A 24564-nucleotide genomic window follows, 5' to 3' on the forward strand; every position below is an offset into this window, starting at 1 on the left:
ACAATACAGCAGAATGTGCTCTAAAATAGGTGACATTATGTTAGTGATAGATCTCTCCAATGGGTTTTCCCCCTGAGCAAGCTACTGAATTGTAGTTATGTAAAAATGCGGCTGTACGATCATAAGGTAGCCTTAGCCTACTGTATCATCGACACTTGTTCACAGATTATTCCCTGCAGAGATTAAAGCATATTATATACTGCAGAGTAAATAAACCATCTTTGTGAACACCGCAAATGTATGTACATTTATGAGGTAACAGTTACCGCCGCACGATCAATGTCTGTGATTATGGTGAACAGATTGCCTAGCCTCCTTCCCTTTGTCACATTCACAAAATCAAATGGCATGTGCAGTGAGGCTCCACGGAAACAGAGGAGCACGATTTAGGAGGAGCCAGTCACTGACAACGCTGCTTTTCCTCCCGCTTCTGTGCCGCCGTTCGTTGTCACGGTCTAGGTCGGTTAGGTGTATTAATGGCGCTTGCCTATGTGCTCTCAAATGAGATAAATAAGAGGAGGGGAAAGCGGGCGAGGATGCATTTCTCGATAGTCAGGGGGAGGCACAATTATTATAGATATTGACGGAACCCAAGCTACTCCCCACCCCCAAGACAGCTAGACGAGATCAGAAAGGAGGGGGTTGGCCTTTCTATGAGACAAAATTACACTATATGTTTTAAGTGAACTTGTTAAATCTGTCAAACACACAATAGAATAGCAGTAATGCCCTTTAAAAGGAAACACTTAGATTGCAGATTACACAAATGACACACATCCCCGTCCTACCGCTCGAGCTCCGTCCGCACCAACGAGCGCGGAGAACTGAGGAGATATGAGGCATTCCACGACCTCATTGCATATTTATACTGGAGTGGGCGTGGCTTCGCGTCTCAGCTTAGCCAATGGCGTAGCAGCGGCGGGGCGAAGGCGTTTCGGTCTGTTCGGAAGAGAAGTTCTCTAACAGCGCGAGCCCAGCACTGCTCAGAAAAGACAGATAGAGAATCAGGCGGCTGCAAAGGGTGGCAGTACGACCCTCTTTTGGGGGGGTCTGATTATAACAAAATATATACACACATATATGCATGCCCAGGGCCGCAAGATCGGTCATATGCCGATTATAGATATTTTAGCAAACATCTAGACTTAAATCTATACATTTTAAAATGCCTATTTTACTTTTCTTGATAGACACGTCCGCTTCTATGAATCAGCGCACTTATTTGGGTACGACGTATCTGGACATTGCTAAAGGCGCGGTTGAGATCTTTATGAAGGTAAAGCATAATTTTACCCCGACTTTTTCAGCATACTGTTGTACCTTGTTAAAGTAAAGGATCCCTATGACAGGATCAGTTTGAATGAATGTTTATTGTTTCGTTTTCTTTAACAGCTGCGTGCCCGAGACCCGGCTAGTAGAGGCGACAGGTACATGCTAGTTACATTCGATGATCCACCATACGGCGTAAAGGTAAATAAATACTACTAAATTGTGCTTATATGTGGTTAAAGCGGAGATATTTTCTGACAGTGAGACTCTACTGTCCCTCTGGTTTGTAGCATCGGGTCGAGCGGCCTCCCGGTGACGAAAACGGCTAATTTTTGTTAAAATATCCGCAGACCCGGAGCAGCGCAGCCTCTGAACATGGCGGACATTTTGCTTTTGTGTTGGGAATGCTCTCGAGCGCTGAGATGGAGGCGGAGAGATTTATTATCCACTGTGACGTAGTGCATGACGCGTGCGTGGGCCAACTCGGCCCGGATTGGACAAGCATCCTGCCCTCTAGCACGTGTCCTCCTCTTGCATACTGATTGGTCGCTGTAGCCTGAACAAATCAACATGATTTGATTTGTGCAACAGCCATCAATAACCAAATGAGGCAGGAGATGCTTTGCAGTTTTACATTGCTCTTGACTAGAGAGACAAGTTTGTAAGTTACCTTTGAAAACAAGCATACACTTCCTTCCCTCTCCATTCGCAAGTACAATCACCTCCTTCCCATTCATATTTCAAATTCCCAAACACCAAACAGCCAGGTGAAAGGTGAAAGGAGATTAAGCATGCTGTCCTGTTACATTTGGTCACTGAAACTTTAAAGTTGAACATCAGATATTTCTATACAAGCATTTTTGCTAATTGCTCACTTTAAGACATCTTTTTCATATAAGGCATTAATAGTGACTTAAACTTGCATCACATATGAGACCATTTTGCACAACAGATGGCAAGCATGTAATCTAGAATACTAACAACTAGGAAATAAATGCTTCCTGTGGAAATACAAGCAATTTCTACTAGTACAATAAGCCTAATACTGACACAAAAAAACCCACTGTAGAGATAATGAGGCATTTTGCATTAGGAGGCATAGTTTCCATATGTACGGGAAGTTGATTCCAACATGTGAGGGTATGGACAGCATAGGTAATGGATGGTCTACAAGTTGTTGGTGGGGTGAACGGTCAGGCATCTGCGTTAATTGTACGCAAACAAATCTATTTATTCAGAATACTAACTAAATGTCATGGTCGTCATGAGAAGGTTATCTTGTAGTCGTACTTGCTTAGTGAATTACTTGATCATTCTAAGACACAAGGGCATGACTAGACTTGCATGTATTACATTCAGGGGCGTCATGCACCTAATTTTTTGAGAGGGCAACAGTGACAGTTTTGGCACTTCTTCCTAAGACTGTGAGTCGTGACAGTCTAGTGGTGTGATTTTGTAGTACGCAAGGGCCCAGGTTCAAATCCTTATATAATAACAAAAATCATAATGAGCTAAGCAAATGTGCAACTGAACTCCCTTGCCAGTGATGTTTCATGTGGAAAACAGCAGTACTGATCAGTTTGGGTTTCAAAATTATGATTATTATTAAATGATAATTATTATTTATGTATATAAAAACTTTATTTTAAGATGTCTTTGTTAAACTGTAATTATGCATTTAAGTACTGAGTAATATTAAGTAACTACATGTACTTGTAGGATCCCTAACCCTATAGTAAGTACATAGTTACTAGGATTAGGGTTTACTTTGATTTAGGGTTAGTAGCATGTAATTATCCATAATTTATAGTTATTACTACCATAACTACATGTAACATATGTAACAGTAACATTGTAAAATAAAGTGTTACCAAAACTTTATAATATACTATTATGTAATAAAACTTATGTTCTCACAGTATAATTACTGTGACCTAGTTATATACTTTTGATTTATGAACCAAAGCGAGAACATGCATTATTAACGCCTTTGCTGTCACATATCCAGAATATTAAAAACATTATAAGTCCTGCATTTATTCAGTCTTCCACGGATTCTGTATCTAATAGAAACAAATGATTTTAAACCAGTGCATTTTGTGAATTATAGGCTGTTCTCTGTAATCCTTCAGAGAAACACACCACACCTGCGACAAAGATTCTCTAACATACACTTCAGAGTTCAACCATTTCTCATGAGTTATTCTCATAAAAGCTGACATTTAAATGTACAGGCTATATAATACACGTCTCATTAAATGCTAACACTCTTAGGTTGTGATTGCAAATTAATATTTTGTCAACAAAATTTAAAAAAAAAAAAACAGCAAGTAAAAACTCCTTGGTTCTGCAAAATTCACCAAAATGTGACATAGAGTGCATAGTGTTTACCAGCGTGCTTAAAACCCACACACCCGTCAAAACCAGTCCAATAAGCAAAAAAAAAAAAAAAAAAACTCCTTAATCATTTTTCAGACCTTTCTCACCCCCACATTCAGCCATCATCCTCTGCTGTGCCAGTTCTCTTATATTGGATATGGGAATTGTGGTTATAGTCACTTTGCCCAGCCTAATTTCAAAGTATCGTCCACTCTTTCTCCCAGCATGTACTTGAATCGAGGTCTGCACTTTCTGACATGTACATGTGACATGGTGCTCCCTGGGTTCCTGTCTTCTTTGTTTGTGGTTTGACATTGACAATGAAAGTAGCTTTGCGCTTTAGCAGTTCATTAGTATGGACTATCTGGCAAGTAGCCAGACACTCTCTTGGGGGGTTTTCTTACTTCACTGCTTGTCATGCAGTTTTCCCGCCCTGTTTCAATTTATCCAAGATAATCTGAGGCTGTCTTCCAAGTGACACTTAACTCTTTAACTAAAGTACTACATTTCCTGCTTATAGCCAGGTAATATGCACTAATGATTCGTAGTAGATGATACGGCGTGTTTTAGCCGCGTTGTTGATGAAAATGTAAATGTGCATTGTTATCTTACTATGTCTTTGTTTGAGATGCTAAAGTGTAAAGAGATGTTATAACCACCCTCTTACATTAGCTCTTAGCCCTCTCTAAACTATTCGTAGCCAGCATCCTGTTTAAAAAAATACTTCTCAGCCAAGCAGTGCCTCTTCAGAATTAGCGTCCAGGCTTACCCAGTTCTCGACAAGAATACACTGGGCAAATACCAGCCTAGCAAGAATCTAGCCTCTGTGTCTGACAGAGTGCCTTTTTTATTTCCTGTCAATTATTCATGAGATTTTCAGCAGCTAAACAGTGAAGAGCTCCAGTGAGCCTCCAGTCTTCACAAAGCTCTCTTTTCCTGTTTGTGTGCCTTTCTTGTTGTCTGAGCCCTGGCCAAGCAGAACATTATTCTTAGCCATGTGTATTTTCTGAAGTTGACAAAGTTTTTGCCCTTTGCAATTTTCTTAATCAATTGTCCATTAGATTGCTTATCATTAAAGCAAAAGGTTGAAGAATGAAATGAATTTGTTTTGTTGTAAACTTTGTGTTGTTTCTGTCTTTGGTTAATGGAGGAAAAGTGCAAAATGCATACGACTGCATTTGTGGTTTACTTGACGAGGCCCTGGTCAACATGTTATTTTTGCTTGATACAAACAATGCAAAAACCGCCAAATTAAAGGGATAGTTCACCCAAAAATGAAAATTCTGTCGTTAATTACTCACCCTCATGTAGTTTCAAACCCGTAAGACATTCGGTCATCTTCAGAACACAAATGAAGATCTTTTTAATAAAATCTGAGCGCTTTCCCTCCATTGACAGCATACACAACTACCAATTTCAAGCACCAGAAAGATAGTAAAGAAATCATTAAAGTAATCCGTGTGACTCCAGTGGTTAAAACTCACTTTTATGAAGTGACTCGAGTCTTTGTTTGCGCATCCTCTATTTTTTTATATTTTCTCTCCATTTTTGTCCATCCATTTGAAAGTCCACACAACCAACACTTTCAAACCTCATTGACTTTTGATCGTCAAGCAAGTATATATTTTTACCGTATTTGATGGGCTCGTATGTACATCAATCAATGTTTATATGTTTTTAAAAGCCTAAATTAAATCTTGAGTTAAACTGCTTGATTTATAAGGATTACAATGTCTTTTTGTACTTTTTAAATTGTGAAAGTTTTGGTTGTGTAGACTTGCATGGACAAAAATGATGAGAGAATTTCAAAAATATCTTAATTTGTGTTGTGAAGATAAACAAAAGTCTAATGGGTTTGGAGCGACAGGATGGTGAGTAATTTTAGTTTTTAGGTGAACTATCCTTTTAAGACAAAGTGTATTTGGACATTAATGGTAAGTGGATCATGTTCATAGTTAATGTGATGAGCTACACCTGTTTCCGCCTGTGTAAACTTGAGCGGAATTGACTTAATGCGTCCACCAAAATGACCCAGTTGGTTAAAAGTAAATGCAAAAATGAGTACAAAGAAAATCATTTGTTTGCAGAACCCAGTTGATTTTTGAAAATTTGTAATTCAATGAAATTCATACATTTTTACATTACAATTCATACATTACAAATTCATACATTACAAGTGACTTAAATTTCCAAATAGTTTTCACAGTCATTGAACATTTCCATACATAATACATACATCAAATATTTTGGTGTAGCCCAGAAATATCTAGTCTGTGAGTCCGGTGACCTTATCATTCTGCCATGTTTATCCTGTACACTGCCTCATGCTTTATCTTGCTCTGAATCTTGTGAAGTGGGAGTGGTTGTTGTCCTTTCTTCATGACAGATAGGCAGGCCAAATATTTCTTCAGATATCCACAGTTGCTCCTCCTCCTTAAACCTTATTCACAACAGATACTGTAACTGAACATATAATCAAGCATTTCTTCACCATACATGTCGATGATAAAGGATGGTAATCACCAAGAAAAATCTTGTCCCGGGTTAGGATGTTGTTCGCTTAAATTCAAAATGGAGATCTATTTGAGCTTGTCATGAGCATGATGGTCCATCTGATCAGTTCTTTGCCTGGTTAACCAGCTCTCATTCCATTAGAGTGACAATTTTATTTCCTGCCTGGCCTTTATCATCACACATGACAAGCACCACCCTTCAGACGGCAGAAGTGTCCCTCCTGCAAAACTGGGTGGATGTGTGTAACCGAGCTCAATAGTTATCCTCGATCAGTTCAACCTTTAGGCAGTAGAAGAGATTAAAACCTGGGACAAGGGAACCTGATCCTGGAATAATACTCAAGCCATAAGGGCAGTCGCTTAACCCGTGTGAATCCACTCACGTCACATGCCCTTTCTGTTGTGATGATCCTCCTCAGATCACAAGAGCTGCATTTATATGACTGCCGGTTTCCTCAGAACATGAGCCTAACAAGAAATACGTCCTTATCTGTCAGTTTATGTAAAACTGCTCATTTGTCTTGTCATCTGTCCTGCTTTTGGAGAGGAAAAACAGTGCCAGGTTTGTTTTATGGTATGCTAATTCTGAAAGCAGAAAAAAGAAAACGCTTATGCTGTCTGTAACTGAACAACAGCTTTATGTTTATCTAATATTATCACTCTCTCCATTCTGCTCCGGAGGGACATATATGGGCGAATCGCACGGAACTTCTCAAGATGATACCTGGGCCATATTTCACCTCAAAATCAATATAAGAAATTATGTTTTTGCCTAAAGCAAAATGGGGACAACTGAGGTGTCTTTATTGTGACATAAGTTTTTTTGACAATAATCACATTTTCTTCCTAAAAGTATTTATACATTATGAAAGTATTTGTTGTACTGCCTTAATTTATGCATAATGTAGGTACATTATTACAGTAATAAAAATCTACTGAGAATCACAATTGTCAAAAGCAAAACATCTGATACATTGAAATAATGAGAACATTTGGGGCAGAGTGTGCTTAACTGACAAAAATGATGGCACAATGTAAAAAAAAAAACTAAAATTATTCCTAATTTTATTTATTTAAAACATAGCTAATTTTACTATATTTTCCCCTTATTAGTTTTGGGTTGAATATGATTTGTAATAATATATTATTTAAATTGTAAAGTAGTTATACATCATGGACATGGTATATTTGATGTAATGCCTTCAGTTCATTTTTATTTAAATAAAAAAAAGATTGTATTACAGTAATAAAAAAGGAAAATGAGTATCACCACTGAAAATAAATGAAAATCCCAAATATAAAAATGAAACATATGGTACATGCCTTTAATTCTTTAAATAAAATATAACTGCAATTTTTTTTCCGTTTAATTTTGGGATGAAATGTGGTCTGGATATGCTTCCGTGAGAATTACTCAAATGTGGATTACATTGTTTGTTCTTTCCTCCGTTGGATCGCCGTCAGGTTTTCACTCTCTAAAGAAGGGTTTGAGTTTACATTTCCTCTGTTAAAGCTACAATTAGGGTATTATCCTTTTCCCTGGCTTATTCAGTGTTCACATTCCTTATTCTCTCCCATCTTCTTCTGCCTAGCTGGACAAGCGTGTGATTAAAGGAGAGTCTGATTGCAGTCACACTTCTTCAGAGCCAATAAATTGTTAATGCAGAAGGAAAGAAAGACGGATGGGGAAAAAAAATAGAATTACTCTGTTGCTTGAATTATTGAGTGCCAGTTAGAAGAGCTACTGCTTGAACGGTTTCTTTTTTGTTCCTACTGACAAATCTCTGCCTGCTTTGTTTTTTTTAAATTATTATTAATGAATGATATTCTTTAATGTTCCCCAATGAACATAAATCTACACACATACACGCACACATCTGAAGCTCAACCACCTCGGGATCTGACCTGTTAAGTCTTCACTCCCTTGTGGGGATTTACAATGTATACAGGTTTATGTAATGTGTTGATTTATTCACACTGAGTAAATTTATGTGGAGCAGGAATCATTTTGTAAAAGCAGATTTAGTGAACTATTCAACTCGGTTCTTTTCTCAGCATCTAACATATTATATTGATATTGTTTTGTTTAGGTTTTGGGTGAGTAGTAAAGTAATGACTATTCTTCTACTGCCAGGGGTAATGTGAGTCAGGGACCGACACAATAATGTCTTTTAAAGATAGTAAAACAAGTCAAGCCTTATGTAGAGGATCTTTGTGGCTTCTCTTCTACATGCACACATGTACTAGAAGACACAAACATACTTGTTCATTCAGATACTCTGCAAAGCTTGTCATGTGGACTTTTTGGGTCCTGAGTGTCTGACTTTATTTCCACCCTTCTTTGGTGTCTCTCTCTGCTGACGTTTAGGTGTAGTTGTGCTTGGCTGATCATGGCTGTAATAGTAAGGTGTTTCATTTCGCTAGGCGAAAGAGTGAGAAAAGCTACCAGTGATTGACAGATACTAGGACGGAAACCTCCGTTTACTGTGTAATAGTTTGCATAAGATTTGATTATGTTTTTAATAATCCATACAGAGGCTTAAAAGGTATTTGGACATATAAGGAGAATTTAAAATATATGAATGTAGATTAAAAAAAATCTAAGTGGCATTTGCAAATAAATGATGCTTTTCACACACGTGTAGTTTGTCACATTACTATGAACATGTTCCAGTAACTTTTGACAACTTGAAAAAGAGTCCAATACTGTTTGGTCTTGATTTCAAACTGTAGATCTATATTCTTATATTCTCATCATTGAAAACCTTGCAAGCAGTTATTTTCAATTGTAATAATATTTTAAAATGTTAATGTTTTACTGTATTATTCATCAAATAAATGCAGCCTTGGTGAGCAGAAGAGACTTTAGAAAATCTTACTGACCCCAAACGTTTGAACAGTAGTGTACATTTTGGGTTCATTTTAGAAATGTCACTGTTGGAATGATTGATATTCCCAAGACTATTTTTCACATAATGTGTGTGTGTTTGTGTGTGTATGGTAGGCGGGTTGGAAAGAGAATCATGCCACATTCATGAGTGAGCTGAAGAACCTGCAGGCATCTGGACTGACTTCACTGGGACACGCTCTGCGCGCTGCCTTCGACCTGCTTAATCTCAACAGACTAGTCTCTGGCATCGACAACTATGGTCAGGTAAATGCGATCTCCCTTCAGTATTCAGAAGGCCAAAACAATCTTTATTCAATGAAGAACAAATTACTCCTGTGTATTCTGCATGCAGCATAATAAGAACTCTCTCCTCACGTAACGAGAATACTAACCACCACAGACACTGAGAAGAACACATCCTCACAGTAATCAGATCAATCAATATTTTAAGAAAATGTACCTTTAGTCCCATCCAGCCTTGAATGTTTTGTTACTTGTAAATGTAATTTAGCAGAACTCATTCAGTGTGTGTATCAACATGTTCCTTCTCTGGAAAGAAGCCATTACACAAAAAATAACCATTTCACAGCACATCTAAAGTTTTCCAGAAGGCATGAGAGTGACCCAGCTAACATATGGGAAAATGTTCTGTAGTCCAAAGCTTTAAAAGCTTCAAGCAGCACCATCCATTCAGCGAGGCTTTGTAGTGTAGATGCTTTCATCGGCAGTAACAGGAGGGCTCTTTACCCGGGAGGAGGAATGGATGTAGCAACATGCAGAGATTACAGAGACAGTTTTGTATCAGTATCACCTCACAGGAGTATCACCTTCATTTAGTTTGATTTGTGTGTGTTTTTTATACATCATGCAGTTGGATTATTTGTTATTCAGAATATTCAGATACATTATAGGCACACATTAAGACGCTGGATTAGCTAAAACAGAAGACATGCATTTTGAGAGGTAACCCTCAGGCAGTGTGCTAATCTACATGCTGAGTATGTACTGCGAGGGTGAGTAACTAAGTGCTGACCCCTGCAGTACGGACAGAGAGAATGCATCTTGTATTCACTCACCGACCGTTTACTGTATTAACTACAATTAGCAACATCTGTCAAGTTTTAATGTTACTACCTCATTTCATTGAACCGTGTAGGAAAGCAGCAAGTTTTAGTATTTTGTAACATTTTAAACAAAGATAAGTTCTGATTTTAACTTTCCGTTGAAATACCATTTTTTAGTTAATGGTTCACTTACACCACTGTTCAAAAAGTTGTGGTTAGTAAGATTTTTGTTTTTTAAGAAAGACTTTTATTTATCATGAATGCGTTAAATTGAGCAAAAGGGACAGTAAAGACATTTATACTCTTTACAGTGAGGTCTCATTTGTTAAGATTAATGCATAAACTAACAATGAGCAATATATTTTTACAGCATTTATTAACATTTGTGTCAGTAAATACATTTTTTTGTTAATAGTTCACAGAATGATTTCTGAAAGGACCATGTGACACTGAAGACTGGACTAATGATGCTGAAAATTCAGCTTTGCATCACAGGGATACTTTTTTAAAGTAAATTTAATTGGAAAACAGTTATTTTAAATTGTAATAATATTTCACAATATTACTGATGATCCCCACAAGCACAACCATATACTGTATAAGACAAGCAGTTTGGTAAATGTATGGAAGGAAAGATCAGATTTTTGGGCATCTTATAGAAGATCACAGAAATAAGAAAACAACAAAAATCTCTTTTTCTTTGCCTTTTGGGTTTTTTAAGAGATAATGTCCTCTCTTCTAGGGTCGGAACCCATTCTTTCTGGAGCCATCGGTCATTATTACGATTACAGATGGTAACAAACTGACGCACAGCTCTGGGGTGGCTGAGGAGGTGAGGGACAAATACTCTTAACCATTATTTGACTTGTTTGTCCATTTATATCATGTATAATGTTAAGTTTTTCAGGCTGTGTGTCTTTTCATTAACCCCGATTTCATCTCACTTCTCGTTTTATCTTCCTCCTTAAGCTACATCTGCCGCTGAATTCCCCGCTGCCGGGTAGTGAGCTGACAAAGGAGCCGTTCCGCTGGGACCAGCGACTCTTCGCCCTGGTCCTGCGTCTGCCAGGAATGGCCGTGCCCGATGGCGAGCAGCTAGGCAGTGTGCCCACTGATGAGTCTGCTATCACCCAGATGTGTGAGGTCACTGGAGGTACATCCATCGGCTTAACAATCTCACTTTTCAGTACCAAACTGTTTTAGAATTTAAACGTGTATATTTAAACCAGGTCTGATGAGAAAATACAGGTTCAAATATTTATCTAATCAACCGTTAAGTTTGATTTATGAGGCCTGGATTCCACGAAAGTGCTTTAAATGGTCCTTTTGATATAAGTGGTTCTAGACCCTATTTAAGGGGTCTTCAGCCCTGTTTTTCATCTCAGCCCCTGTAAAACTCTGCAATTAATCTGTCAGCCCCCTTACAAGTCTGTTATTATGTGATTTCTCTTCAATGCAGCGCTCAGATACAAGCATCTCGCCTCGATCTCACATGTGAACTGTACGCCCTTTCTTCCTGTGAAGACTTGATTGCTTGATTCAAAACCAATTGTCTGTCTTTTCAGAAAATGAAGCAACTTGTGATTTTTTTCCAACCTATGCACTGAAGTTCCCATAAGCACAGGGTTATTTCAGGTTGATTATGCAGATTTTGCTTGTTTAGCTCTTTTTTTTCCCTCTCTTTTTCTCACCCACTCTCTATAAGGGCGCTCTTACTGCGTGAAGACGCAAAGGATGCTGAACCAGTGTCTCGAGTCTCTCGTCCAAAAGGTTTGGAGTGGAGTTGTAATACACTTTGAGAAGAGCGGTCCAGATCCACCTGTGATAGGTGAAGGTCAGTGCTGATAATGTGATTACATGTTAGTTTTGTGCTTATTGGGAAAATAATTAAAGGAATAGTTCACCAAGAATGTTTTAATTCTGTGATCGTTTACTCACCCTCATGTCGTTCCAAACCCATGAGACTTTCATTCATCTTTGGAACACAAATTAAGATATTTTAGTCCAATTTAGTCTGATTTAGTCCACATTTTCTGAAGACACACCGTCGCTTTATATGATGAACAGATTTAATTTTGACTTTTAGTCACATATAAACATTCATCCACTCACACATAAGTTGTGGTTAATGGAAGCTCAAGCATGTTTGCTTGACGTGTGAGAACCAATGAGGTTCATTCTTGTGTTACGCAGCACGTTTGAGCTTCCACAAGAGGTTTGTTCTTGCGCGTCAAGCAGGTTTGGTGGAGCTTCTGATTATGTTTACTGATCAGTGTTTATATGTGAATAAAAGCCTAAATTAAATCTGTTAAGCGTCATATCAACCATCATATAAAGCGATCGAGTCTCTACAGACAATTTGGACTAAACCGCTCAATTCATATGGATTAGTTTTATGATCTTCTTGAAGCGTCAAAGTGGCAGTTGCTTAGACTGTCAAAGGAGGGACAGAAAGCTCTCAGATTTCATTAAAAAGATCTTCATTTGTGTTTCAAAGATGAACAAAAGTCTTACTGGTTTGGAACGACATGAGGGTGAGTAATTGATAATTTTTTTTTTAATTTTTGGGTTAACTTCTCCTTAAATAGACATTGATTGTCTTCTCTATGTGCAGATGGTCTTGTGGATCCAGCTCGTCCTTCGTTGTCCTTCAGTCCGCAGCCCTGGCACAGCTGCCACAAGCTCATTTACGTCCGGCCCAACCCCAAGACAGGCGTACCTGTGGGTCACTGGCCAATCCCAGAATCCTTCTGGCCTGACCAGAACTCCCCCACTTTGGTAAATTTTAAAACCTGCAAAATAGAGTTTATATGTGCAGAATTAAGAAATTACTTCTTTTATTTTTAATCTCTGACATATGCACATTTATTTTCATATTAATGAGCCCAGACCAGCGTTTTTGTTGTCAACTAAACCTATTAAAAACTTTTTTGTTAACTGAAATGAAACTGAAATTTTATTAAATATACTAGATTTCTAGATATACACTAGATATACACTTTCTCCATGTTACCTGCACCCAGATATCCCCGTTCACTTGTCAGCAAAAACTACAGATCGTACTTCAGCTTTTTTGTATTCCCTCTCATGGACAGTCAGATCGAACCCAGTGCATTATGGGTGTTGCATTTTTCCTACCTTTGGCATTAAGGGACATTTTTGGGCCACAGCGCTTTTTCTCCTATTTTCTCCAGTCATGTAGCACAAATTTTTTATTTTTTTATTTTATAATTTGCCTGCATAGGCAGCCATGTTTCATTAAAAGCAGAGTATTGCCCCTTTAAACTAAATTAAAACTAAAAATGTTCCCTAGGCTACAGACTGAACTATGTTTAAGCTTAAGCATAGTACAATTACTAAATGAAAACCAAAATAAAAAATAATGAAAAAAAAAACAAAATCACATAAAATGGAAACTGAAAATATAAAAATGAAAGCTAATTCAAAATATGAATAAAATCTATAAATAACACTCGCCCAGTCTGACTTTTCTCGCATTTTCTGCACTGATTTGGTGGAGAACATTGTAAAATGTGTTAAATCTTGCTGAAAACACTATAAATTTGGCTAAAACATTTAATGAGTGATCACAGAAGGGCTTTCTGCTGAGCTTTGGGACCTGACAGACAGTCAGCCATTTCTTTTTTCAGTCAGCTTCTTTCTGCTTATTAAAATGGAAACGTACTAGGTTTGCAAAAGGAGTTTTGATAGGTGTATAAGTATTGGCTCATCCAAGCCGAGTGGCTGACGCAATTTTCTAGCCAAAGGTAATGACCTCTGCAAACTAAAGGTTAGCTTTCATCTTGCTCAAACAGTGCTAATGAATGTGGATGAAGATAAGAGAGCTGAAAAGAGTGGTAACATGAGGAAAGGCTTCACTGTCCTGAGGTTTCCCACCCCCTCACTGTCTATTCTCTCTTAGACAGACAACAGCTGGTACCATGCCAAAGTGCCACAGCTCAGCTCTGACCGTGGGCACTGTGAAAGACATTGCCAGCAGAATAAGACTGCTGTTCAGTAGCTCACCAGAGATTTAGTGCTAGTTTAACTGCTAACTGCTAGCTTAACATGAGGTCATTTCCTTCCTGACATCTCAGCTGTCATGTCTGCAATATTGTGAATCAGTAGCACAATGGGTTTGGGTGCAGTTACTATCATTAGCCTCGAAAGATGCCAAATTAAGCTTTGTCTGAGTGATTAAAAGGCTCTTTTTTAATATTTCATTTTTTTCCAAAATGCTTCCTTTGGTTTATTAAGTGTTCAGTCAGGGTGTTGTGAGAGTATCTGCTCAGGGAATAAACAGCTAGTATTGTCACGTGCCTGTAAACCATGGGTCATTAGTACCCCATTACCCACTGGTGCTGTAATTACAGGATGAATTGGCCATCTAACAGACATATCTAATAAAAATAATAAAATTTTTGGAGAATGTTTTACAGAGGATTTCTGTTTAACAGTTGTTTTTTTTCTCTTTAGCCTCCTCGATCTTCCCATCCTATGGTGAGATTTTCATGTGTTGACTGTGAACCGATGGTTATTGAAAAGCTGCCTTTTGACAAATATGAGCTGGAGCCGTCCCCGCTCACCCAGTACATCTTGGAGAGGAAATCTCCGCACATGTGCTGGCAGGTGGGACATCTTTTCACACAAATATTTAATCTTTTTGCATTTCATCTTTCACAGCCCTCAGACTGCTGTATGGGTAGAGCTGAGTTTCATGGTGAATAGATATTATGGTGTTAAAAGAGCAGAAAGAAGTGGGTGTTTAGCTTTCCCATATTTACTGGAATGTATAAAGCACAACACAAATTACATGTCAAGTCCTGCATTTAATAACTGGTTTAGCAGCAGTTTGAATGAGATATTGTTGAGGAGTTTTTGGGGATTCAAAAGTTTTGGGTCCGTAAGATTTATTTTTTGTAAAGATATTAATTCCTTTTTTCAGCAAGGATGCATTAATTGATCATATGTGACAGTATTTATAATGTTACAAAATATTTCTATTTCGAATGTTTTCAACTTTGATAATAATAATAATAATATTAAATGTTTCTTGTGCATCAAATCAGCATATTAGAATGATTTCTGAAGGATCATGTGACACTGAAGACTGGAGTAATGATGCTGAAAATTCAGCTTTGCATCACAGGAATAAATTACATTTTAAAATATATTAAAATAGAAAACAGTAATTTTAAATTGTAATACAATTTCACAATATTACTGTTTGTATTGTATTTTTTATTAAATAAATGCAGCCTTGGTCAGCAAAAGAGATTTTAAAAATAATTTCAGACCCCAAACTTTTGAACAATACATTTATTGTCTGCCAACTTTTGAAGTAATCTTTGACATTAAACGGAATGCAATATTTCCTTCCTGATTTCCGTCCATTAATACAGATTGTGCAGGGTTTCTTACAATATTTCAGTCAGCAGATGCTTATCTAAAGTGACTTACACTAGAGGAAACCTGATTATAGAGGAGCAAAGAATATTATCAATACCACCATATGAGATTATTCCAAATACAGTGCAGTAGAGTAGAATTAAACCCTAATATAGATGGTTATGAGTTTGAAAGTGCTCACAGAAAAGTTCTCACTCAGCCATGCAGATTGTGAACATTTGTACGAGGTTGCTGATTCAGAGGCAGTTCTGAATGCAAACATCAGATGTAGCATTTTATTCATGATTGACTCGAGTCATATCAAGGAGCTAAAATATCATAGAGATTTAGAGGTGGGCTCTTTTGGCCTGCAGCAGTTCTCAACCACCGTTCAAAGCCATAGCAACTGCACTAAAAACACTCAGATTTTGCTCAGAAAATCTAAAAACCAGTTAATTTGTTTATTATTCAAACAAATCAGATTGCATTTATGTATGTAATTCTGAAATATTTTTGTTGTTTCTGTATTTGCTGTTAAATTATGAACAGTTGAATGGTTGTAATCTTTTTAACATAAAATCACATACATTTTTTTTTTACTTTTATTTTCTATTTGACTAATCAAAATGTTCTTACGGCCCAAACAATTTGAAAAATATGAACTTTGACGCTGGGCCATGAGAAGGGCATGATTACTTTTGGAGATGGAATAATGTTATACACTTGTTTTGGTTCATTTTGGTCTTCTATGAAATGATGATCAACGGTCTCTCAAGAGCTATTACCTCCTAGACCATTTAGTTTCTTGAAAGAACTTGCACAAAGGGAGGTGACTGTACAGTGGTAAAATTGAAGTGTTTTTCCATGCTTATTTATACACATTCTATAAATACCTAGGTCAATACCTGGAAAGGTTTTTTGTAAGTCCGTTCCTTTGATATGTTGCTCCTTCTTGCATCATACAGTGAGCACATCTAAAAAAAAAATATATAATGACCATTTGTGTTTGTCTTTTGGCATGGTTACAATGTTACATTATCACTTGCCTCACTATATAGCATATAAAGAAAACAAGGTAAATCGTAGATCAATTAGATAGAGCACATCCATTTATAAGCATATTTAGAGGCATTTATAGCACACTAGGCTCTAAGGAACCCTTTTAGCTAATGACCTGTTGATAAATGGGTTTTGTCTCTGAGAAACAGCTTCATGTGAGAGCTGAGCTCTCAGGAGACACTATACAATGCTAACTCCTCTCCCCCGTCACCCAGGTGTTTGTGAACTGCAGCGGCAAACACAGCGATCTAGCACACCCGTTCGGATACCTAAAGGCCAGCACTACACTCACCTGTGTCAACCTCTTCGTTATGCCTTACAACTATCCCGTCCTGTTGCCACTCCTCGGTACGTGTTTTCTCATTGACATTTTGTGCTATACATTACCTTATTCATACACTTTTTTTCTATAGCACATTTCATACACAGCAGTGGTGCTTTGTTTAGCCATGAAAAGAGACATAAAAATAAAAGACAATTCTCAATTATAAAATCATTTAACGAATAAAATAATAATAACTTAAAAATTAAAATAAATGAATGAATGACAAAAAAGAACACAGAAACACACACACACACATAATACACTTTAACATTTATACACTTTTAAGTGTCCACTTGGGGTTGCACAGACAAGTTGACTTTAAAAGGATAGTTCACCCAAAAATGAAAATTCTGTCATCACTTATTCACCCTCAAGTTGTTCCAAATCTGGAGGAGTTTCTTTCTTCTGTTGAACACAAAAGAAGATATTTTAAAGAATGTTGGTAACCAGACAGTCGACGGCAGCCATTGACTTCCATAGTGTTTTTCCTACTATGGAAGTTAATGGTTACAGTCAGCTGTTTGATTGTTACTTGCGTAACTAAAACCCACAGCTCCACTATTAGTAGAGAGACGTTGCCAGGTACAATTAATTAATTACACGCAATTGCTCTCTCATTAATGCATTCATATATCTGATAAGAACTGAGGAAAATAAGCTGTTATGTATGAACAATAGCCTTGTGGGCAGCGCTGTGTCGTTTTCCATAGTTGTGCTCAAGACCAGTTCGAGTCTCAGGCTTATTTGTCATCAGCGACAAGTCGACTACTTTAATCACATAAATGTCGTTCAACTCCGAGTGTCCACATGTTGTTGTTTTTTTGTATGTTGCTGCATAAATTGTGTAAAATTTCTGTGCCTCTTTCATTTCCTCCTGAGAATTACATAAAGGAAGCATTTCAGCTCTGTAATGTAATGTGATGGCTTTCTACAGCAAGCTTACCAACTCTTATTCTCCTTACAGATGATTTGTTTAAAGTACACAAACTTAAGCCAAACCTCAAGTGGCGTCAGGCCTTTGAAATGTACCTGAAGTCCATGCCTCCTTACTTTCTCTTGGTAAGATGCTCTTCTTTCCTACTTTGAAAAAAACCATCCCAATAGAGCACAGAAGTGTCCTGCTTAGAAAATAAGACACCTCCTTTGTGTATATAAATCTATGCAATGTTCAATTGATGGGCTGTTAGATGTTCTTAAGGGTCACTTGTAATCTGACCTCTTTCATGAGTTGTATTTGTTCTGTAGTCTGTTAACAGCTGTAATGAGGTCAAGGATATGTGCTCTGAGTGCAGTGTTCTCATTTTCACTTCCTTTGTATCTGCTTCTCCACTCTTCTCTCTTTTTTTACTGAATGCAGCCTCTCAAGAAGGCACTAAGGATGATGGGAATCCCAAATCTCATCTCTGACAACATGGATTGTGGCTTGAGCTACAGTGTCATTTCCTACCTAAAAAAACTCAGTCAGCAGGTGAGTGTGATTCGCAGTTTTTAGTTGAAATTATGTTCAATGGTATTCAAACTCATATCATTCCTTGGATTATTCTATATTACATGTCAACGTATTATATTAATTCAGTAATAAATCTTGTTTGTATGAGGTCTGAGTGATTCAGCTTTTTAAATCGAGTTGTACTTGATTTTGTAGGCAAAGATTGAGTCAGACCGTCTGATTGTGTCTGTCGGGAAGAAGCCTTCTCATGAGATGGGCATCAAGGTGAAGAACCACTCAAGCGCCCTGTCTTTGGCTCACCGCCGTGATTTCAAGCAGCTCCTGCAGGGCATCATGGGAGAGGTACCCCTCCGACTCATCGACATGAACTTCAAAGAGTTTGCTGGATTCCAGATCGCACTTCTCAACAAGGTACAGACAGTTTGAGTGGAGCTGAATTACATTACAGGGTCTATTCGAAATGAATCATGTCTCAGTTCATGTTCGGTGTTTAGAATGTAGTTATGCTAACATGGACAGATCTCTAAAATCGTATTTTCTTCCTGATGCTGGTTAATTCTGATGAATTCTTACGACTGGACATCTTAATATAAGTCTAAGTGACTTGAAAACTTATGCAATTTTTATTGGGTTAGAGACTAATATTTAACTTCTATAATCATTTACTAACCTTCTCTTCAAGGATTTGAAGCCCCAGGCCTATAGGAACGCTTATGATATTCCGCGACGGAACCTTCTAGATCAAGTGACTCGGATGCGTTCTAACCTTTTGAGGACAACGCAGAAGCTGATCAGAGGCCAGGATGATGGTAAATGTACCAAAGAGACAAAATCCATTTTGCTAAGTTTAGTGAACCTTTCGATTTTCACAGTCAAAAAAGATAATTGACTGTTGTCAGTAGTGTAGCAATGCATGAAGCCCAGCTCACACAGAAGTCACTTTCAAACCAAACAGCTTTCCGAAAAAGAAAGTAAGCCATAGTTTTTTTTGTTTGTTTTTTTGCCGTCCACGCAGAATGCGTTTTTCCACTTCACTGTTTTTTTCATTGTTTTTCTAGGTAAACAGGCGCTTGACAGATGCTGGCATTTCACATCTTTTGCAGTGTCTCACGCATGACACATGCATTCTAAAAACATGGCGCTCTGGTTCAACTTCAAGTTTAATTCAACTTAATCCGAATATTACTTTTTTTCCATTCCACTGACCTTTGTATCGCATTTTTCCACAAAAACGTGTCCTGTTGGAGCCGGCCCTAACAATGACCATATGCATTTAGCATAACAACAAGAGACACTGTTTCTTTTCACTACAAAAATTACATTTCTAATGCTGACATTCCATCAAAAATGTTCATGAATGGATAGTTAATTTTTTTTTCCATGATTCTGTAGACTCCTTGCACAGTATTCCAGTTGGGCAGATGGGAAATTATCAAGAGTTTCTTAAGATGATGCCATCTCCTCTGCGTGAGATTGATCCAGACCAGCCCAAACGACTGCACACATTCGGCAACCCATTCAAACAGGACAAGAAGGTGCTTGCACAGTTAAACCTATTGCTAAATAATCACAGGTCAAAACGGAAATTTTTACATACCAAGTTTTTTTGTTTTCCCTCTTCCTCCTCTCCCAACAACAGGGAATGATGATAGATGAAGCAGATGAGTTTGTGACAGGGCCACAAAATAAGAAGCGAAGTAACACGGGGGATCTAAACTCGGGCACTGCCCTGAAGAGGCGGAGGAGTATGTCCCCACTGTTGCGCCGGCCCCAAACCCCTCCAATAATAACCAATCATGTACTGGGCAAGGGCCCCGCAGGGACTCAAGGCCAGCAAGGAATCATTAAACCCATCCCACTACACAAAGGTAAAGTTCTCTGAGTCAAAGCTGACTGAATCTTAGCTTACTGTGTACCGTATACCGTTTTTATTTTATTTTAAGTGAAACAGTAGACATTAGGGGTGGGCGATATGACCAAAATCTTAAGTAATAACAAATCGAGTAATTTTTTTTCACGATAACTATATATATCAGAATATAGTTATTTTTGCTTTATATAAGCTCTATATGATATCAAAATATTTGATACGATTCTTTTCACAATTTTCAATATTGTTAAAAATCTAATACTATCCTAAAAAAAACCTCTCAAGCTTACTGAAGACAAGTAAACTGAAGAAAGAGCAAAGAAAACAAACTACAATTGAACAGACACAAATTAATTAGACCTACCTGAAAACTGAAGACTAAGTTATTCAGTTACTCAGGCGCCTCCTGAGTAAAACGCCCGTTACAATAATTTGTCAAAAAAAGATCAGAGTTGTAATTACTTCTGGTTGAGAGTGCATTGCATTGTGGGACTGTTTAGTGTGCAGTGTGCTTTGCTGAATACTTCATTTTTTGTTTGTGGTCAGTAAAATGTTTTAATGTTTAGAAAGCCATTTCTTATACTCATCAAGGCTGCATTTATTTAACTCATTTAAGTACAGTAAAAACAGTAATTTTTGGAAAAATGATTACCATTCATGATAACAGTTTTCTATTGTAATATACTTTAAAATGTAAATTATTTCCGTGATGGCAAATTATCATTACTCCAGTCTTCCATGTCACATGATCCTTCTATGGATCATTCTGGTGATTTACTGCTCAAGAAACATTTGTAATTACTGTCTTTACTGTCATTTAGATCAATTTAATGCATCCTTGCTGAGTAAAATTATAAACAAAGCTAAACAAAGTTAAAAAAAACTAAAAAACAAGTTTACCGTCCCCAAACTTTTGGTAGCATATATACTATATACTGCTATTCCACTGAAAAAGTAACTATGAATTAAAGCAATAATATGTCATCAACTGTTTTCTCCTACAGGAGCCGAAGAGAACAGTATAGGGGGCACAGAAAGCAATGGGGAGCGGGAGCCAGGCGATGATGCTGGAGACGAGTGGCCTGGAGGAGTGGATGGAGAGGGAGAAGGAGAAGGAGAAGGACCTGCACCTGCGGAGGACAGAGGAGAGGTGGAGGCACCAGATGGCGAGGAGGAGAGAATAGGACTGGAGAACTGTCTGGATGAAAGACTCTCTGATCACACACAGAACTGTGAGGACCTGAGTCCTCCAAGCCAGGAGGAGGCGATGGAGGGCAATGGAGAAGACACTCCAGACCAGGGCACAATCGTTATGATTCCCCTGGAAGGGAGTAACGCGGAGCTGCGCACTCGAGTCATCAAAGAGGTCCGCAAGCCTGGCCGTAGTGAGTATCTAATTATAATGCCAAATTAATTCTTTAAGCCCATTCATTTTTTTATTCGCTCTGAATTATTGTCTAGGTTTAATCAAGTGGACTTGCACTATTAAAGAGAGTGTATATTATAGAATTTAATAAAGCCATTGCTCATTCTTTTGTGCAGATTATGAGGCAGTATTCAGGTTACTGGAGGAGGTGAAGGGGCCAGTGTCGGTGCAGAGGTACTTTATTCATCATGCCATCAAAGAGGCAGCCAGGTAAGAGCTTTCTGTAAACCTCTCATGCCTTTCATGGTCCTCTCACCTATGACACCATAGAGGATGTCAGTATGTTGTACTTAATCATTTTTTATGTGCTTCTGTCATTTTTATTAATACAAAATTCTGTCATGAAACTCTAGATGGCACAGGCTTATAAGTCGTTTACTGAATCTGGTTGCAATTACATAATTCTCTGTACAGTACAGCTGACTTCTGCTGTATCAGTTGCCAATGAGCAACTATAAGCGTTCATCTATTATTTCAGTTTTATTTTTAGTAATCGTAGTAAATCCACAAACTTATTTTATTTCACTAATTTACTTTTTAAGTTTATTTTTTCATGTAATACTTTTATTTTATTTAGCTTTATTTCAATTAACAAAAAATATATTTTTTATAAGTTTAGTTAACAATAACAGCACTGATCCTCTGCCTCTTGCATGTTCACTTTATATCATTATAATTCAATTCTAATTATTATAATGATTTATTTTAATTTTTAGTCACAGACATGTACAATCGAATCAAAATCAAAAGCCCCAAAAATAAGACAAATAAAATAAATTTTGGATCACAAACATTTTTTGGATTAAGGCTATGGGTTTTATAACAAACAGTATAAGACGTTGAGCTCTGTTTAGTGTATCACAATTCATTGCATAAAATAACACAGCATTCTCTCCAAAGTTAGTGCAGAAGCTCACTGACAAACAAAACAAATTTACGTTAGAAGTAAAAATTCCATTTAAGCAAAATATTATTTATTGTTTTAAGCATAACCCCCCTAAATTCATTACTTTTTCTTATATTCATACTTCAAACAAGTACATGTATCAATGAAAAAAAAACGTATAGGATATATTCACTGAACGCTCGTCTTAATATGCACGTTTTTTTTCTTTATATTATTTAGATATTATCCTATTTTCAGTAAAGTAATATACATATATATTAATATAATGTAAATAAATGCAGCTAAATATCTCCGTCTCTTTCAGGTTTAAGAAGCGTGTGCTGATCCAGCAGCTGGAGACCGCTCTGGAGGAGATTGAAGACAAACAGATGCTGCCCGCACAACTCAACAATATCCACAGCAGATAGTGGGACGTCCCATCTCACCGCTGAGAGACACGCGAGACGATGGAGAAGTGGCAGAGCATGCCGACTGAGCACACGGGTTTGAGACTGACCCATCAGCCTCAGTACGTAGTGACGGAGAGAGAACATTAAGGAGGATGGAGGCCTGTCTGGCTCACGCTTTGGTCCAGGCGCTTCCAGTCACTGAATTGTGTCATAACTCTGAAAGAGTGCTCACAATGGAGAGAGGCGTTCCAGGTTTGACAGGGGCTTTCTGTCCACATGTAGGCTTTGCGGACCTGAAAATGATGTAATTTAACCATAAAGTAATGAATAATGAACAAGCACACTCCAGAAAAGCCAAGTCTCACCCACTATGTGATATTACAGGGTCATCTGAGGCAGAGGTCAGCGTCTGTCACGTGATTACTGTATGTCTATATATTATGTCTGTCCACTGGTATTTGACATCAATGGATTGTTCAAAGCAGATAATAGATGGATTTGTGTTTGCATGAAATGCCCACAAGTCAAACAACTCAGTTGGACCTTTAAAGCAGTCTGGATCAGGAACTACACTAATGTAGACCTCTCAAAAGCAATAACCCTACAATCATCAGTATGCCAAGCTCAATTTTACTCCCTATAACTGTGGAAAAATAATGAAGTTTTCAGAAGAATGTCCTTGAGACTTTCGAGATTTGGTAGCTGGGCTGTTGTTGTATTTGTGGTGATATGTAATGTCACATAGATTAGCATCATTCAGTGTCCTATAAGCAATAGCGTCCAATGAAAATATGAACACCTTGTCCACACTTGGGAAATGCCAACTATTGTGTGAAACACAGCAGAGTTTTGATTGTGTCCGGTATGTGGTCACCTGACATGTTTGGTCATCCTACGCTTCTCATCAGGGGAGAAGTCGCGGACTCCTAAGTTTCATTTCACAGATGCGAGTTACATTAGTGACCACATTCTTGTTGGTTCTGTTCATTTTTAAAAACAGAGGTGTACTACTTTTTAATGTTCATAAATACTAAAGATTATTTTTGGATGGTATTCCTACAAGAACATAAAAAATATTTTAAGAATTGTATAAAGCATTTTGTAAACTGATATTATATAGACAAAGTTTTATGATTTTTTTTATAAAAACAATGAAAATGGAAAATAAAAACAAACATTGCAAAGGAAAATGTGTGCATTATTGCATAATTTTATATATTCACTACCGTTCAAAAGTTTGGGGTCAATACGATTATTTTAAAGGAATTAACACTTTTGTTTAGCAAGGATGCATTAAATTGATCAAAAGTGACAGTAAAATATGTTTACAATGTTAAATGAATTATAATAGATGCTGTTTCTATTCCACAGAATTTCTATTCTATTCTTTCTATTCCACAGAAATATCAAGTGGTTTTCAAACTGTTTTTAACATTGATAATAATAATAAATGGTTCTTTCAGAAATATAAAAAAAATATTACTGAGCCTAAACTTTTGAACAGTAATGTACATATATATTATAAAGTGGTTGTCTTTTGCACAGAATCCACTGAATTTGAAATTATTAATGCATTGGTTGAAGTATATATAATCTGCTTTAACTTACAAAACTTACAAGATTTATACAGTTTTG

The 24564-nt window shown here is 37.3% G+C and overlaps 1 protein-coding gene across 2 annotated transcripts; it reads left to right on the plus strand.

Annotated features, from left to right (window-relative positions):
- The first annotated feature begins 85 nt into the window (after positions 1-85).
- On the plus strand, positions 86-24119 carry ints6l (integrator complex subunit 6 like). 2 transcript variants are annotated; one of them, XM_077236165.1, is made up of 19 exons: positions 86-126; positions 1191-1276; positions 1393-1470; positions 9166-9315; positions 10858-10947; positions 11085-11268; positions 11821-11949; positions 12730-12893; positions 14592-14744; positions 16778-16910; positions 17852-17946; positions 18245-18355; positions 18533-18748; positions 19020-19146; positions 19730-19872; positions 19977-20205; positions 21212-21592; positions 21750-21843; positions 22845-24119. In XM_077236165.1, the coding sequence occupies exons 2-19, from the start codon at positions 1205-1207 to the stop codon at positions 22945-22947; spliced, it is 2652 nt and encodes an 883-aa protein (XP_077092280.1). In that variant the 5' UTR covers positions 86-126; positions 1191-1204; the 3' UTR covers positions 22948-24119. The 2 variants fall into 2 exon arrangements, with proteins under 2 accessions (XP_077092280.1, XP_077092279.1); XM_077236164.1 differs by lacking the exon at positions 86-126 and having other exon boundaries at positions 965-1276.
- Positions 24120-24564: the final 445 nt, after the last annotated feature.

Source organism: Siphateles boraxobius, unplaced genomic scaffold (assembly GCF_051911475.1).
Source record: "Siphateles boraxobius isolate OS27281-9 unplaced genomic scaffold, OSU_SipBor_1 2, whole genome shotgun sequence".
Classification (NCBI taxonomy): Eukaryota; Metazoa; Chordata; class Actinopteri; order Cypriniformes; family Leuciscidae; genus Siphateles; species Siphateles boraxobius.

Bases quoted from the DNA above. Each gene is read 5' to 3' on its own strand.
- ints6l (XM_077236164.1), top strand. From the start codon at position 1,166: ATGCCTATTTTACTTTTCTTGATAGACACGTCCGCTTCTATGAATCAG. The intron at 10,948-11,084 runs GTGAGGGACAAA...TTCCTCCTTAAG, and splicing joins GCTCTGGGGTGGCTGAGGAG to CTACATCTGCCGCTGAATTC. The intron at 17,947-18,244 runs GTAAGATGCTCT...TACTGAATGCAG, and splicing joins TGCCTCCTTACTTTCTCTTG to CCTCTCAAGAAGGCACTAAG.